This window comes from Rhodotorula graminis, assembly GCF_001329695.1.
Source record: "Rhodotorula graminis WP1 unplaced genomic scaffold RHOBAscaffold_15, whole genome shotgun sequence".
In the NCBI taxonomy this organism is placed as follows: Eukaryota; Fungi; Basidiomycota; class Microbotryomycetes; order Sporidiobolales; family Sporidiobolaceae; genus Rhodotorula; species Rhodotorula graminis.
This window is the reverse complement of record NW_017264942.1, coordinates 428,393-442,698: the sequence shown is the minus strand read 5'-3', so window position 1 is coordinate 442,698 and position 14,306 is coordinate 428,393. Positions and strand designations below refer to the sequence as shown.

Below are 14,306 nucleotides of genomic sequence, written 5' to 3'. Positions count from 1 at the left end.
GCGATAGAAGAACTGACAGAGAGAGAGAGAGAGATACTAGGAGCAGAGCGAGGAGAGCGTCGTGCCGAGACGGAGCTGCTGCCGGACCTCTCGGCTCGCGCTCTCGCTCTCGTTGACTCGGCCGCAGAGACGCACTCGAGGGACATTAGGGCGAAAGGCAGTAGAGTACAGCTAGGGAGTCGAGATCGTCAAAATGGGGGAGGGGGGGCGAGAACTAGCTGGCCAGGGCGAGGGAAAGGGTGGGTAGGGACGAAGGGGGAACAGATCTCAGGACGCGCACACGAGGCTCGAGGAAGGCGGTGGGGGTGGGCAAGGTGGTAACGAGGTCGTCAAAAGGATGTGAGGGGCGGGCGAGGAGGGGAAAGGCGAGGAAGGGGGAGGGGCGAAAGTCGGAATGCGAGCGGCGGGACATGCTGAAGAAGAGGGGGACAGAGCGTCGCTGCTCAGAGGATGTTGCACTTGCCGCCCTTCTTGCGGCCCTTGGTCGACAGGAGCGCGAGGCGGGTCGCCGTCTCGAACACCTCCCGCACGCCCTCGCCCGTCCGGGCCGAGCACTCGAGGTACCTCGTCGCGCCGATCTTCTGGCGGACCATGTCGCCCTGTGACGCGGCGAGAGAAGTCAGTACGGCGAAACGCGTGAGGAGAGAGAGAGAGAGAGACGAGAGAGAGGGACGCACCTCTTGGGTCGTGACGGGCCTCTGGCTCGTCCTCCTCAGCTCGTCGATCGTCTTGGGGTCGTTCCGGAGGTCCTTCTTGCACCCGACGAGGATGATGGGCAAGCCGGAGCAGAAGTGGAGCACCTCGGAGATCCACTTCTCCTGGACGTTGTCGAGCGAGTCGGGCGAGTCGACGGCGAAGCAGATGAGGATGACGTGCGAGTCCGGGTACGACAGCGGGCGCAGGCGGTCGTAGTCCTCCTGGCCGGCGGTATCCCACAGGGCGAGCTCGACGCGCTTGCCGTCGACGACGACGTCGGCGACGCTGCGGGGTGGGGGAGAGAGGGATCGTCAGGATGCGGGCTCTCGCGCGGCTCGCGCGCACAGAGAGATGGACGGGACGCACTAGTTCTCGAAGACGGTCGGGACGTAGACCTGTGAGAGGGGCGGGCGAGTCAGTAACCTCGCTGCGGAAACGCCGGACGGCACCGCCTCGTCCAGGCTGGTTCGACCCGGGCGAGCACGCTCGCTGCGGCCGGCGGCCGACGCGCGTGCCACCTGAGCCTCGTGACGAGCGCTCGGGGCGAAGGCAGAAGGTGCTGTCGACAGGTAGACGGGCCGAACGGGGCGGCTCGAGCGAGAGGAGGGGCGGGCTCACCTCGGGGAAGGTGCCCTTGGAGAAGACGATGAGGAGGCACGTCTTGCCGCACGCGCCGTCGCCGACGATGACGAGCTTGCGCCTGATCTCGGACATGGCTGTTGGAGCGGGTAGAAGGGCGGAAAGGGGCTGGACTGGCCGGGGAGTGGGCGAGAGCGGGCGGCGAGGGGGCGGTCGCGTCGGCTTGGTGACGAGCGGTCGAGGGGGAAGGGGGGTGCGACGACGAGGTGCAGGCGAGACGGGCTGCAAGGGGCAGGAGACAGAGGTCAATCGTCTGCTCGTGCAGGTCACGCAGGGCACGCTCGGGTGCGGTGCGGCGAGCTGGCGAGGCGGACGAGGACCGAGGGGAGCGAGGGGGCCGCCTCGAGTCGCCCGACGCGCCCGCTCGAGAGACTGGGACGGCGTGCGGTTGGGAGGAGGGGCCAGAGAGTGGGAGGGGCGGGACTCACTGTGCTGCACGGGACTCTGGCGAGAGAGGCTCGAGGTTGGGAGGGAGGGCGACGAGGCGAGGGCGGCCTCGTTCGCTTCGTCCGCGCTCCTCTCGCACCGCCCACTCCCCGTCACTCGCGCTTGCCTGTCGACCCGTTCAAGAGGGCCCTGCTCATCCCTGCGGTACTCGAGCCGTACTGCAGCGGCCCAGCTCGCCTCGCCGCCTCGCCGCCCTTCCGCCCCGCTCGCCCACTTGCTGCGGGACTCGTACGGCCCGCTACCCCCTCGAGCGACGAGGCGCGCTCGTCAGGTCCTCTCTCGCGGCCGTACGATCTGGGCGGCGCGTCGTCTGCAGCCGATTTGCGGCGCGATGCAGCTCTGCTCGTGCTGCGTTTCGAGGCTTTCGGCTCGCCTCGTGCTCTCTCCGCCGTCGTCGACGCTGCCGTTCGACCCATGTGCCCGAGCCGTGAATCGCTGTGCTCGCACGCTAGGTGCTGCACGGCCCACGCCGGGCTGCGCTGCTCAGTCGGGCCTCGCTCGGTGTGCTGCAGCTCTCGGTCGTGCGCCTCTTGCGAAGCTGCGCGCTCGTTCTGGCCGCGCATAGCTTCTCGACGTGCACGAGCAGGACGTACGAGTCGAGCGAGTGACGAGCTGTGCGGTCTGGCAGGCTGCGGTCGCGTCGAGCCATCTTGCTGCGTGCTCGGGCGCTCTCTTTCAGCAGGCTCTCGCGCTCGCAGGCCGAGTCGTGCTCGCTCGGTCGAGCTGTCGACGGAGCTGGTTCTCAAAGTGTCGCCGGGCGGCGCGGCAGGAGCGTGAGGAATGGCGACGTGCGAGTCGGGTTGCGGCGAGAGGTCGGTGCGCTCGAGGAAGGCGCTGGGCGAGGTGCGGCCGCAGGAGGATCGGGATGAGCTGTAGCCGTCTGTGAAGCTGTAGAGAGTGGCGGGCCGAGTCGAGAGAGCAAGCGCGGCTAGGGTGCACGTGGTGGGTCGGCCGCGACTGGGTCGGAGCAAGCGGTCCGCCGTGGGCGACGCCAAGTTCCGCGTCTCGCTCGTCCCTGCTCGTCTCGCCTTCTGCACAGATGGCCACGAGCACACCTCGCCTCGGTCGCAAGATCAACCGCCCGACCGGCGCCCTGCGCACGCCTGCCTGCGCCCCTTGTGCGTCGCCTCACTCCCTCACTCAGCCTCATCAGTCGCGGCGGGTAACTCACCAACCCCGCCTCGTGCGCTTGCCTCGCCCTCGTGCAGGTGCTCAACGCCGTGTCAGGTGTGACGGCGGCAGCCCGTGCCAGGCGTGCTTGCGTCTCGCGGCGTGGAAGGGCAGGCCTGCTCCCGCGGCGTGCGACTACGACGGCCTCGTCCCGGCTCGCAAGAACGGTGCGCCGCGTCTGTTTCCTCCTTTCAGAGTAGCTCGTGTCGCTCGGGCGGGCGCGAGAGCTGACTCGCTTCCTCTCCCACCCCTCGTCCGCCCCGGACGTCCACCTCCCGCTGCTATGTCCGCGCCGTCTCCCGCCTTGTCACAGGCCCTCTACCGCCAGCACTCGCCGCCTACAGCAACACTGAAGCCTCGACCTCGACCGCCGTCCCGTCTGCCCAGCCTCCTCCTCCACCAGCTCGCCCACCCCCACTCAAGGAGCGCCCCACCACCTCGACCTCGGCAACGGGCAAGAAGTGCAGGAGGAGCCGAGGGCCGGCACTCCAAAAGGGCCTCGCCTGTCTCGCCTGTGCGTTCTCTCTCTCCCTCCTTCGAGCCTCGGTGCAGGCCCGCACGCTGACCACCCGGCCGTTGCCCAGGCAAATCGCGCAGGATCCGGTGCGACGGCTCGAAGCCGGCGTGCGGCGCGTGCGTGCGTCGCCAGCTGCGCAGCGGCGACGAGCTCGAGTGCGTGTACCGCGCCGACCTGTTTCGGCTGGCGCAGGAGCCCGGGCAGGCGGGAGGAGGCGGGCTCGAGGTCGAGACGCCGAGGCCCGAGCAGGAGGTCGGCGTCGACGCGAGGGCAGTCGTCGAGGAGGACGAGCGAGAATACGGCATGGACTTGGTCGTCGACGAGATGATGCGTGCGTCCCTCGTTTCGAGTCGTCACTGTCTTTCGTCGACTGACTCCTCTCCGCCCGCAGCACCGCCTCCTCCCCCATCCTCCACGTTCACCCACTCGCCATTGTCCCTCCTGCCGAGCATCCTCCCCGCCCTACCGCCCCTGCCGAGCACCTCGTCTCCCTCGACTGCCGCCGCCGCCGCCGCCGCACCGACCTCGTTCCCGCCGTACCCTCTCGAATCCTTCGACGCCCCGAGCTACTTCACCTCGTTCCCGCCGCGCTCGTCGTCCCTCTCGTCGACCGCGTCCACGTCGACCTTTACCCCGACCGCGACCCCGACCCCGTCCGACCTCGACCTCGACGAGCTCCTCTCGTCGTGCTCGTCGTGGCCCTCGTCGCCTCGCACGCCCCTCTTCGACCCGCACGCGTTCGCGACCCTCCTCCGCCGCGACAACTACCCGCCTGTCCCATACCCTCCTCCTCCTCCCCCTTCTGCCCTGCCCGTCTCCACGACGACCACGGCGGCGGCCCTCGGCGCCGCACCCGGCATCAACCCGCACTGGACCGACGCCGCATGCGCGCTCAGCAGCGTCCCCGCGCTCGAGCTCGGCGCGCTCGCGCTCTACTCGTGGGCCGACGTCGAGCCACTCACGGCGAGGCCGGGCGGCGGCGACGACCGCGAGGGCGGCGAGCTGGGGGCGCCGGGCGACCTCGTCGTTGGCGGGTGCGGCGGCGGCGGCGGCGGCGGTGGGTGCGAGGCGCAGGGCGAGGCGTATGGCGAGGTCGGCGACGTCATGTTGACGCTCCCGATCGAGCCCGTCTTTGCGAGCGAGTGGAGCGGGACGGGAGGCGGAGCGGCTCGCTGAGAAGGGAGGGGCCTGAGCGCCGGCCGCAAACTTCTTTTGTCTCGTCCTCGCGCTCTCGAGAGGGTCGCTCGTGCTTGCTTCTCTCGGCTCCAACGCCCGTGCATCGTGAGAGGAGGTTGCAGCAGACGAGCTACAATCTCGAGAGCGCCCAGCGCTCACTTGGTCCCGAGCCGGCGCTCGGCCTGGCGCAGCTTCGTCCTGGTCGCCGACAGCTCGCTCTGCGCGCTGTTGAGCTCCTGCGTACGTCGGAGAGACCGAATCAGTGCCTCAGAACGTGACGCGAAAGAAAGAGAGAGAAAGACAGGACGCACCTCGAGCAAAGAGGCGCGCGTCTTCTGCTCGCGCCGCTGCGCATCGGCCAGCTCCTCCTCGAGGTCGGCAATCTGGCCGCGCAGGTCCTCGACGTCGTCCATGTTGCTGCTGCTCGAGGTCGGTGCGGCGGGAGCGGCGGCGGGTGCTGGCGTCGGCGAGCGCTGCTGCTGCTGGGCGACCGAGAGCTGATCGAGAAGCTGCGCCTTGTCGGCCTCGAGCTTGCGCTTCTCGGCTCGGGTCTGCTCGAGCGACTCGGTGAGGCTGGGGAGAGACAGATTCGAGGTCAGATCTGGACGGGGAGGCACAGGAAAAGGGGGAGCAGGGACGCACTCGTTGAGCCGCTCGAGCATCGTCACCTCCTGAGTGGCCGACACGTCCAGGCGCTCCTCGAGCTCGGCGATCTGCAGGACAAAGATAGCTTCAGTGACGAGTACTTGAGAGAAGAGAGGGAGGAGGACGCACCCGTTTCGACTGCGCGTCGCCCTTCTCGTTCTCGAGCGCGACGAGCTTCTGCACGAGCTTCTGGTCCTCGGCCAACAAGAGCTTGACCCGACCGACGAGCGCGTCGACGCTGTAGTCGCTGCTCGGCGTCGACGACGGCGAGAGGCCCGAGTCGGGGCCGCCGGCGCCGATGGCGCTCTTGAGGAGGGCGCCGAGCGGTTTGCGCGCCGGCAGCGGCGGCGACGACGACGCCGATGCCAACGACGACGGGTCGAACGCGTTGCGCAGGACCGAGAGGTCGCTCGACTCGCTGTTGGCGCGTGCACGGCCCTCGAGCGCCGGGATCGAGCGCCACAGGTCCTGCAGCTGCTTGTCCTGCTCGGCGAGTCGCCCGTCGAGGTCGGCGAGGCGCGCCTGCGCCCCGGCGAGCTCCTGCTGCGCGTGCATGGCCGACGTGTGGGCGGCGGCGTGGTCGGCTTCGAGCTGCGGGACCGCCGACAGGCGCGCCTCGTGGTCCTGCGCCTGGGACCGGAGCAGTTCCAGCTCGGTCTCGAGCGAGTCGCGCTCGGCCGACAGCGACTCGACGTCGCCCTCGAGCATCTGGATGCGCTCGTGCGCCTGGGCGAGCTCGTCCTCGAGGCCGGCGTGCGAGTCGCGCTCGGCGTGGAGCGAGGACAAGTCGGCGGCGAGGCCGTCGACGTGGGCGCCCGCCTTGTCGAGGTGGGCGTCGAGCGTCGAGGCGAGGTAGGCGGGCAGGTCGTCGCGGTCCACGGTCGCGTCGTCGAGCGAGGGCGCCTCTCGCAAGGCCGAGCCGAGGGCCGGACGCGTGCGGTGCCGGCGCAGGACGTCGCCGATCGCCTCGACGACCGACCGCCGCTCGCCCTCGAGCTGCTCGACGCGGCGGCGGGCCTCCTCGGCGCGCTCGTCGTCCTCGGGCCCGGCTGAGCGGTCGGCGCGCGCAGAGCTCGCCGCCGCGCTGGCCGACTCGGCCTCGCGGACCTTGTCCTCCCACGCTCGCCGCTCGTCCTTCATCTCCTCCTCGGTGCGCTGCAGCTCCTCCTCGAGCTCCGACACGCGCTCCTCGGCGTCTGCGAGCTTGTGCTCAGCCTCGGTGAGCTCCATGCCCTGGTCGCGCAGCCGCCGCGCCGCGTCCTGCGCCTCCTGCCGCGCCGCCTCGAGGTCGCGCTGCGCCGCGCCGTCGATCGACGGGCTGCTGCGCGCGACAGCGAGCTGCGACCGATGCTCGTCGGCCTCGCGCCGGGCGCCCTCCACCTCGCGCCGCGCCTCCTCGACCTCTCGCCGCGCCCCGTCGTGCTCGCCCCGCACCTGCTCGACGTCGTCCCGCGCGGCGTGCAGCTCCTCCCGCAGACCCTCGGCGTCCGCCTGCGCGCTCGAGAGCTCGCGCCGCAGCCGCTCGTGCTCCTCCTTGACCTCGTCGTCCCGGCGGTCGAGCGCCTCGCGCGCCGACCGCAGGTCCGCCTCCGACTGCCGCTTGACCTCGTCGAGCTGACGCTCGAGCGAGCCCGCCTGCTCCTCGAGCTCCTTGATGCGCGTGTCGCGCTCGACGAGGTCGTGCTGCAGCTGGACGGCGTTGGCGCCGAACGAGCCGCTCGCGCCGAGCTGCGGGCTCTGGTACGGCGAGCCGCCGACGCCGTTGGCCGAGATGGTGCGGACGCGGGGGACGATGGCCTCGCGGTTGCCGGCAAAGAAGTGCGCGCCGTCGAACCGCGCCGAGCCGGGAGGGGAAGGGGTGGCGTGCGGCTGTGACGCGGCCGAGGAGGGTGCGAGGGTGGGCGCGAACGGGTAAGGGCCAGCGGCAATGGCGGACCGGCTGTCCTGCTCTTGCTCCTTCTGGCGCAAAGAGTTGGCGAGGACGGCGGCCGTGTGGCGGAGGAGCTTGATGCGCAGCTCGGCCTCGCGCGAGCTCGTGTTGTACAGGTCGGCCTGGAGCGTGTCGAGCTTGGCCTGCGCCGTCGCGAGCTGCGCCTCGGCCTGCTCTCGGGTGACGCGAGGACGAGCGGGAGAGGTCGGGTTGGTGGGCGTCGACGGGTCGCTAGACGGGCCGGACAGGCGGACGAGCTTGGCGGCCGAGTCGCGCAGGCGGGTCTCGAGTGCGACGGACCGCGTCAGGCCGGCGATGCGGGTCGAGAGGACGGTGTGCTCCTGTGCGATAGATCTGAGTCAGTGAGGCTCGGTGAGAGGGATGGCAGGCGCAGGCGACGCACCTTCTTGACCTCCTGCGTCTCCTCCCAGCCCATGACCTCGAAATCTCGCGCTTCGACGACCGCCGCGCCGCTCAACAGCTCGATCATGAGAGCGTCTTGCGACACGGGCTCGGACGAGGTCGTCTCGGGCGAGAAGGGCCGACTGCGCGCGCCGCCGACGCCGCCGACCGACGAGCGGGCCGAGTCTCGTTGGCGCCCGAGAGTCGGCGGCGAGGGCGGTGGGGGCGGCGAGCGCGCCGAGCCGAACGGGAGCTGGCCAAAGTCGAACTCGTCGTCGGGGTTGAACGACTCGGCGAGCCGTGAGGAGCTCGCAGGCTGGTGGGCGGGTTGTGCGCCGGTGGCCGGGGACGAGGCGGCGTTGCGGCTCGCGACCGAGCCGTGCGAGGTGCTCCGGGCAAGGCCGAACCAGCTCTTGGCTTGCGGGTCGGCGGCGTGCAGGCCGTCGGGTGCGTGCGCCGAGGGATAGTCGGGGTGGGAAGATGAGGATGGGGAGGGGAGCGAGTCGGACGCGAGCGAGTTGGATGTCGACGACCCGGTGATGCTCGATGCGCCAAAGATGCGCCTCTGTGTGTGGCTATCGCGTCAGTCGCAGTCTCTGCGCTGAGAGGAGGGGGAGGACGGCGCACCATCGAGGCGGGGCCGAGAGGCTCGACGGGCACGGCTCTGGCGTGTCGGGCGGTGCGCTTGCCGGGGTCGAGGCGGTCTCTACTCTGCGACACGACTGCGCAGCAAGTGCCTGCAGTGTGCGCGCGAGGAGGGGTGAGGAGAGCAAGCGTCACACTGCGAGCGGCGGACCGGACTCGTGCTGGTCTCTCGCGCCGGGCGGTTCCGAGCGCTTCAACTTGCCAAGTGCTACGCTGGTTCTTCCGACTCGAGTGGCCCTCGAGAATCTAAAGCGAGAGCGAGGAAGTGGTGGCTCTCCTCCTCTCCGACCACGTGAAACCGGCGACGACGACGAAGAAGCAACAACAGGGATGCAAGGCTGATGCGAGAGACACTAAGTCTGGTACTGGTGCAGGTAGGCAAAGTCCTCCTCGCTGAGCGGAACGTTGAACTTGGACCCGCCCGTCGTCGCCCCTCTCGCCGCCACCGCACGGTCCGGTTCGTCCGACAAGCCCAGGTGGCCCGCGTGTGGGCTGCCCTGGAACGGGACCGACGACAGGCTGAAGACGTCCTGCATGTCGGCCTCGTCGAGGACCGAGTCACTCGAGCCGGACGGCGCGCCGCCGCCGAGATTGAGCTCGCCAAAGTCGAACCCGCCCGTGGTGGACGCCGTCGCCGGCCCGTTCTGCATGTCGCGATAGGGCGAGTTCGGGAGGTGAAGGTGCAGGGTGCTGTCGGGCGGCGAGAAGGTGGCGAGGGCGGCGAGCGTGGCGTCGGCGCCCGAGGCGGCGGACGACATCTCGCGAGCCCGGCGCGAGTGGGCACTCCCGAGGCCGGCGATCTGCCGAGCTGGAGGGGCGACGGCGTATAACGGCGCGTAGGTCGCCTCGGCGCTGTGCGGGCCCTTGGTGGCGAGCGCGTCGAGCGTGTTGAGCGTTGGGAAGGCCTGGTCGGCCGAGCGGCTGCGCGACAGGCGCAGGAACGGCGCGTGCGGCTTCGTCGCCGTGTGCGTCGCCGTCACGCGAGGCACGACCGTGTCGGACGCCATGTGGACGAGCTGCGGGCGCGTCGCCTTGCGTCGTCGGCCGTTCTCCTCGGGGCTGGTCGCGCGCGACGATACCGCCGTCGGGGCGCCGCCGAGAGCACGAGCGAGGCTCGGACGACGGGACCAGTCCGACTCGGGGCTGTAGCGGAGCGTGCGCGCTCGCTTGGCCCGGCGAGGGGCAGACGAGTTGGCGACCTCGTCGTCGACCTTGGAGAGGACGAAGCGGATGACGGCCGAGCCTTTGCGGCAGATAGTCTGCAGGGTATGAGAGTCAGTAGAGGTTCGTGCAGGGCCGCAAAAAGAGAGAGAGAGAAGAAGACGGACCGAGACGCCGGCGAAGCCCTCGACTCGCTTGAGGACGAGGTCGATCCCGCTGCGGATGATGGGCGCGTCCGGCTCGGCCGGCGACTGCAGGAGCTCGACAGCGAGAGCGACGGCCGCCGAGATGACCTTGAAGTTGTGCCTGTGGCCGGGAAGGAAAGTCAGTCGCGGTCGAGGAGGCGGGAAAAGGCAAGGGACGGAGGAGAGCAGGCGCGGACGCACCCTGCCCAGTCGAGGTGACAGCCCGGTGCGCTGTTGATCGCGAGCAAGCGCTTGCCGTACTTGACGCACTGCTCCCGCGAGTGCTGGTAGCGGTCGTCTGCCGCCGCGAGAACTGAAGGAGGGAGGGCTCGTGCGTCAGTTTCTCGGCTCGTGAGGGCGGGCAAAGTAGAGGACGAGCGAGACGGACCAAGGAAAGGACGGTGCAGGCGCACGAACTCGGCCGCAAGGTAGAGCTGGATGACGGTTGCGCGCATCTCGGTCGGCGTTGGCGGCGAGGCGAACTGGACCCGGTTGGCGCCGTCCACGGGGAGCTCGTACGCCGGCGGCAGGCTCTTCTCGAACGCGATGAGGTCCATGTCCAGCGACAGGACGTCGTCGTAGCTGCAGGGCGTGACGCTGAACGCTTTGTCGGTCTGCGCGCGAGGTGGAAGGTCAATTTGGGAAGGTCGCGCGGGCGGCGAGCTCTTTCTGACGCACGATCTTTTTGGCGAGGAGGCTCTGCTGCGCGCGAAGCTGTAGGACGAGGCGTCAGGTCCACGTGCTCCCACAGAGACTGAGAGAGAAGGGGCGCGGGACGCACGACCGTGACCGTCATGGGCGTTTCCTCGAAGCCGTCAGCCGCTCTCCTGCTGCGGACCCGGGCCTTGGCGGCACGCTCGTCCATGTTGAGCTCGGCGTCGTAGCAGTCGAGAGGAAACTTGCAGTCGATCTGGCGCAGGTCGAACCCAGACCAGGTGCGCGACGTGCCCTGTTTGCGCGACCGGTGGTCAGTGCGCCGACCCGGACCGTGCGCGCGAGAGAGAGTGAGAGACCGAGACGCACCGACGAGACCGACATCGAGAGCGAGAAGACGGACCAGAAGAGTCGACGACGCTCCTCGCAGTCGGCGAACGACGGCTGGGCCTTGCTCGGTCGAGACGGGTCGAGGTGCAGGTCGAGCGAGAGCACGGCGTTGACCGCGAGCGACAGGAGCGACATGCCCGCCGAGACCGTGTCGCCGGTCGACATGAACTGTTCCTTGACGAGGGAAAGTTCGTCAGCAGGCAGGACATGGGGAGGGAGGAGATGCAGGAGAGAGGGGAGGGAGGAGATGCAGGAGAGAGGAGAAGGCTCACGATGTAGAGCGAGGCGATGATGACGGCGGCCCGGATGCCGTCGAGGCTCGGCTGCTCCATGAACTGCAGGTAGGAGTACGAGTCAGAGCGGACCTCGGGAGGGACGAGAGGGCAGGGCGAGGACGAGCGACGTACCTTGCCGGCGACGAGCGAGAGCATGGCCGTGTGGACCCAGCGCTCGACGATGGACGAACGGTTGTCGGGGAACCCTCGAGCTTGCGCCTGCTTGGTCGTCATGCTCGCGAGGCCGGACGCACAGGCGCTGAGGAGAACGGCGACGAAAAGCGGGTCGACCTCGCGCTCGCGCTGCGCCTCGTCGGGCTGCGACATCGCCCGCCGGAACAATGACCAACGCTGTTCGAGGTCGGCGAGGCGGATCGGCGCCGAGTGCCAGTGCACAGACGAGGCGTAGACCTGGTACGCCGAGCGCAGCTCGTCGTCTGAGGGGACGAGCGCGAGGACCTGGCGCACCGTCGGACGCGTGCCGAGGAGGCACGTGTTGAGGGCGAACGCCGACGGGCTCGAAGAAGACGTGTGAGGCGCAGAGGAGGGAGGAGAGGGTGCGATAGACGAGGGCGTGAGGACGACGAAGCTCGAGCCGGCCGACGAGGCGTCGTGCTGGATCGACGACTGGACGAAGCGCTCGGCCTCGTCGAGGAACGCCTCGCCGCCGACGCCGTTGGGCGCGAACGACTCGGCGCCCGACTGCTGCGTCGACAGGACGCCCTTGAGCGCGAGCTCGACGAGGGCGCCGCACAAGTCCTGCCCTCGCAAGTCGAACGTCGCGAGCTCGAGGCCGGGCACCTCGGCCTGCTGGACGATGGCGTACTGCTGCTGGACAGGTCGACTCGCCGCATCGATGGGGCGGGTAGTGGGGGACGTGGTCGCCGATACGGGCGGCGTCGACTCGCTCATGGCGTCGAGTAGGTGCTGCAGGCGATCGACCTGTGCGTCGAGAGAGGTACGAGCGTCAGGACCCGAGCTACAGAGTGGCAGGAGTGGAACGAGACGACGCACCTGAGCCTTGAGCTCCTTGACGTCCGTCTCTTCTCGAGCGACAAAGAGCGGCACGGCGTCACTGCGAGCGGGAGAGGCACGACTCGTCAGTCTGTGCGGCCCGGACCAAGACAGAGACTCGAGGGAGAGAGAGAGAGGGAGACGCACCCGTCCCAAATGCAGCCCTCGGGGTCGCCTCGCTCGACGCACGACGAGCACGGCATCGACCGGTTGCAGCGCAGCTTCTTCTTCCTGCACGGCGTGCACGATGCCGGTACACGCTTGCGCGGCGCCTGCGACGACGACGCCTTTTTCCTCGCCGCCGCTGACGACGACGACGACGACGACGCCGTGACCTTGGGCGGTTGAGGAAGGTCGAGCGGCGCGCCCTCGGCCCAGCCGTCCGACGCGCCGACGACGCCGGCGGGCAGGTGGTGCGAGCGGGTCGAGACGTAGGTGACGTCGTCGGTCATGTGGTGCGAGGGAGGAGCGCGGGCGAACATGGACTGGGGCGGGCGGTCGGTGCGCGACGAGGCGCGAGTGACGGGCGCCGAGTAGGGCGAGCCGTAGTCGCCGTGCTGCTGCTGCTGCTGCTGCTGCTGCTGCGAGTAGTGGTGCTGCTGGTCGGGCGACTGGTCGTACAGCGGCGAGGGCGACAGGGTGCCGGCGCCTTGACCTTGGCCCGAGGCGACGTACAGCGAGTGGACGGGCGCCCGAGCATGGCTCGAGCTCTGCTCCTCGGCCTCGGACGACGAGACGCTGTGCCGAGAGCTCGGGTGCGACGAGTACCGCGAGCGCGACGAGGCGTGGTACGACGACGACGGCGGGGCGAACCGGATCTGGGGCGACGCCTGCTGCTGGTACTCGGGGAGGGACGGCGTCGAGGTCGACGAGTAGTCGTACGACGGGTACGCGTCGACGTAGGCGCCTTGAGAGCCGCCGCTCGCCGACGAAGGCGGATAAGGGTGCGACGAGTACGAATGCGAGTGTTGGCCGGCCATGGTCGAGCGCGACGGCGAGCGAGGGCGATAGGCGCCGTGCGGCTGGATGAGGGGGGAGCGAGCGTCGACGAGGAAGCCTGCAAGAGAGAGAGCGAGAGCGAAGGACGAGGAGGAGGGGGGGCGAGGCAGGGCGCGAATCAGTACTTCCGTCGACTCGTGTGCCTGTCCCCTCCTTTCTCGCGCTCGATCGCAGTCTCGACGGACCAAGTGATCGACGAGATTGGCGTCACGTACGCCGCTCGCGCTCGACAAAGAGGGAGAGAGGACGCACAGGACGAGGAAGATCCAGGATCGTCGGGTCGGCCGCGAGCCGTAAAACCGGGCGAGTCGACGAGGACCGAGTTGACGACCAGAAGCCGGAAGCTTGGCCGGACGAGGGCGCGCACAGGACAGGTCGGGAAGGCCACAAAGGTCGGCTTGACGTGCGCACTCGGCGCTCGCGAAGAAAGGTAGGCGGAGCTACGACGAGGCTCGCAAGGGAGCTCGAGGTGCGGGTGGGGGGGGAAGGAGGGCGGCGGCGGCCGTGCACGTGCCGTGTGCGAGAGCGGCTGCGAGGACGACGCGAACGGCTCGGGGACGACCGGCTCGCGCGACCAGGAGCGGGGAGAGGGAAGGAGGAGAGGGAGGGAGAGGGAGCGCTCGCGCGACAGCAGTCCGCCGACGCCTTCTAGCGCGCGGACGAGTGCATGCAAGGAAGGCTCAGGGCGTCTCGGACAGACCCCTCCCCCGTAGTTAAGGGGTCGCGGCCAGCGAGGCGAAGCGTGCGGCGAGCGGCCCTGACGAGCTCGCGAGCTTGCCGAGCGGGGGAGCTGCGGTCGACGCGGGCATCCAGGCCGGCTGCCATTGCAGGGCCCGGGGCGAGCTAGGGCCGCGTGGGCGCGCGACCGGTGAGCGGTGGTCAAGGAGGAGGGAAGACGGCTCGCGCGGGAGGACGAGAGGTCCTCTGATGAAGGTCGTGGGCAGCGCGTTGTTCTACGTGCGCTTCTCTCGGTTGGCGAGGGGAGGTGGGCACCGGGACGGCTCGCGAGGAGAGAAGCTCGAGGGTCGATCAATTGGACGGCGCGGTCGAAGGGCCGCACGCCGAGGTTTGCCCCCGCACGGTCCTCGATCGCAACTCGAAGGTCTCCCTCTCCGGACGCTCGAGGCCACGCGAATGCGCATCTTGCGCCTGTCCGACGCCTTTCTCGTACTTCCACGAGCAATCGAATTGCGCGCGCCGAACAAGCTTTTTTGCGCGAGCCGAGAGCGAAATCCGAACGTGCGCGCCGCTTTCGAGGCGCTCCAGCAGCTGCAGCGTCGCGGACGTTGGATCGGTCGGTGCACTCGGAGACGCTCACGTCGTACTGCATTTAGCTAGCTCGCAGGAAGCGCAGCAAGCGC

The 14,306-nt window shown here is 69.4% G+C and overlaps 3 protein-coding genes across 3 annotated transcripts; 1 reads left to right on the top strand and 2 right to left on the bottom strand.

Moving 5' to 3' along the window:
- Positions 1-443: 443 nt before the first annotated feature.
- Positions 444-1,410, bottom strand: RHOBADRAFT_18319 (small GTPase-binding protein; the record flags this gene model as incomplete). Its single annotated transcript, XM_018412423.1, has 4 exons — positions 444-599; positions 678-981; positions 1,063-1,091; positions 1,315-1,410. The coding sequence occupies 4 exons, from the start codon at positions 1,408-1,410 to the stop codon at positions 444-446; spliced, it is 585 nt and encodes a 194-aa protein (XP_018268491.1).
- A 1,411-nt stretch (positions 1,411-2,821) lies between these two features.
- On the top strand, positions 2,822-4,691 carry RHOBADRAFT_55906 (uncharacterized protein; the record flags this gene model as incomplete). Its single annotated transcript, XM_018418080.1, has 5 exons — positions 2,822-2,900; positions 2,991-3,119; positions 3,266-3,466; positions 3,537-3,800; positions 3,861-4,691. 5 exons carry the CDS (start codon positions 2,822-2,824, stop codon positions 4,643-4,645), a joined length of 1,458 nt encoding a protein of 485 aa, XP_018268490.1. The 3' UTR covers positions 4,646-4,691.
- A 56-nt stretch (positions 4,692-4,747) lies between these two features.
- Positions 4,748-12,926, bottom strand: RHOBADRAFT_55905 (uncharacterized protein; the record flags this gene model as incomplete). Its single annotated transcript, XM_018418079.1, has 17 exons — positions 4,748-4,881; positions 4,957-5,218; positions 5,288-5,358; positions 5,420-7,561; positions 7,624-8,187; positions 8,250-8,286; positions 8,634-9,526; positions 9,596-9,734; positions 9,815-9,926; positions 10,002-10,227; positions 10,292-10,327; positions 10,395-10,562; positions 10,637-10,825; positions 10,930-10,992; positions 11,065-11,874; positions 11,947-12,007; positions 12,094-12,926. 17 exons carry the CDS (start codon positions 12,924-12,926, stop codon positions 4,801-4,803), a joined length of 6,687 nt encoding a protein of 2,228 aa, XP_018268489.1. The 3' UTR covers positions 4,748-4,800.
- Between the last annotated feature and the right edge of the window lie 1,380 nt (positions 12,927-14,306).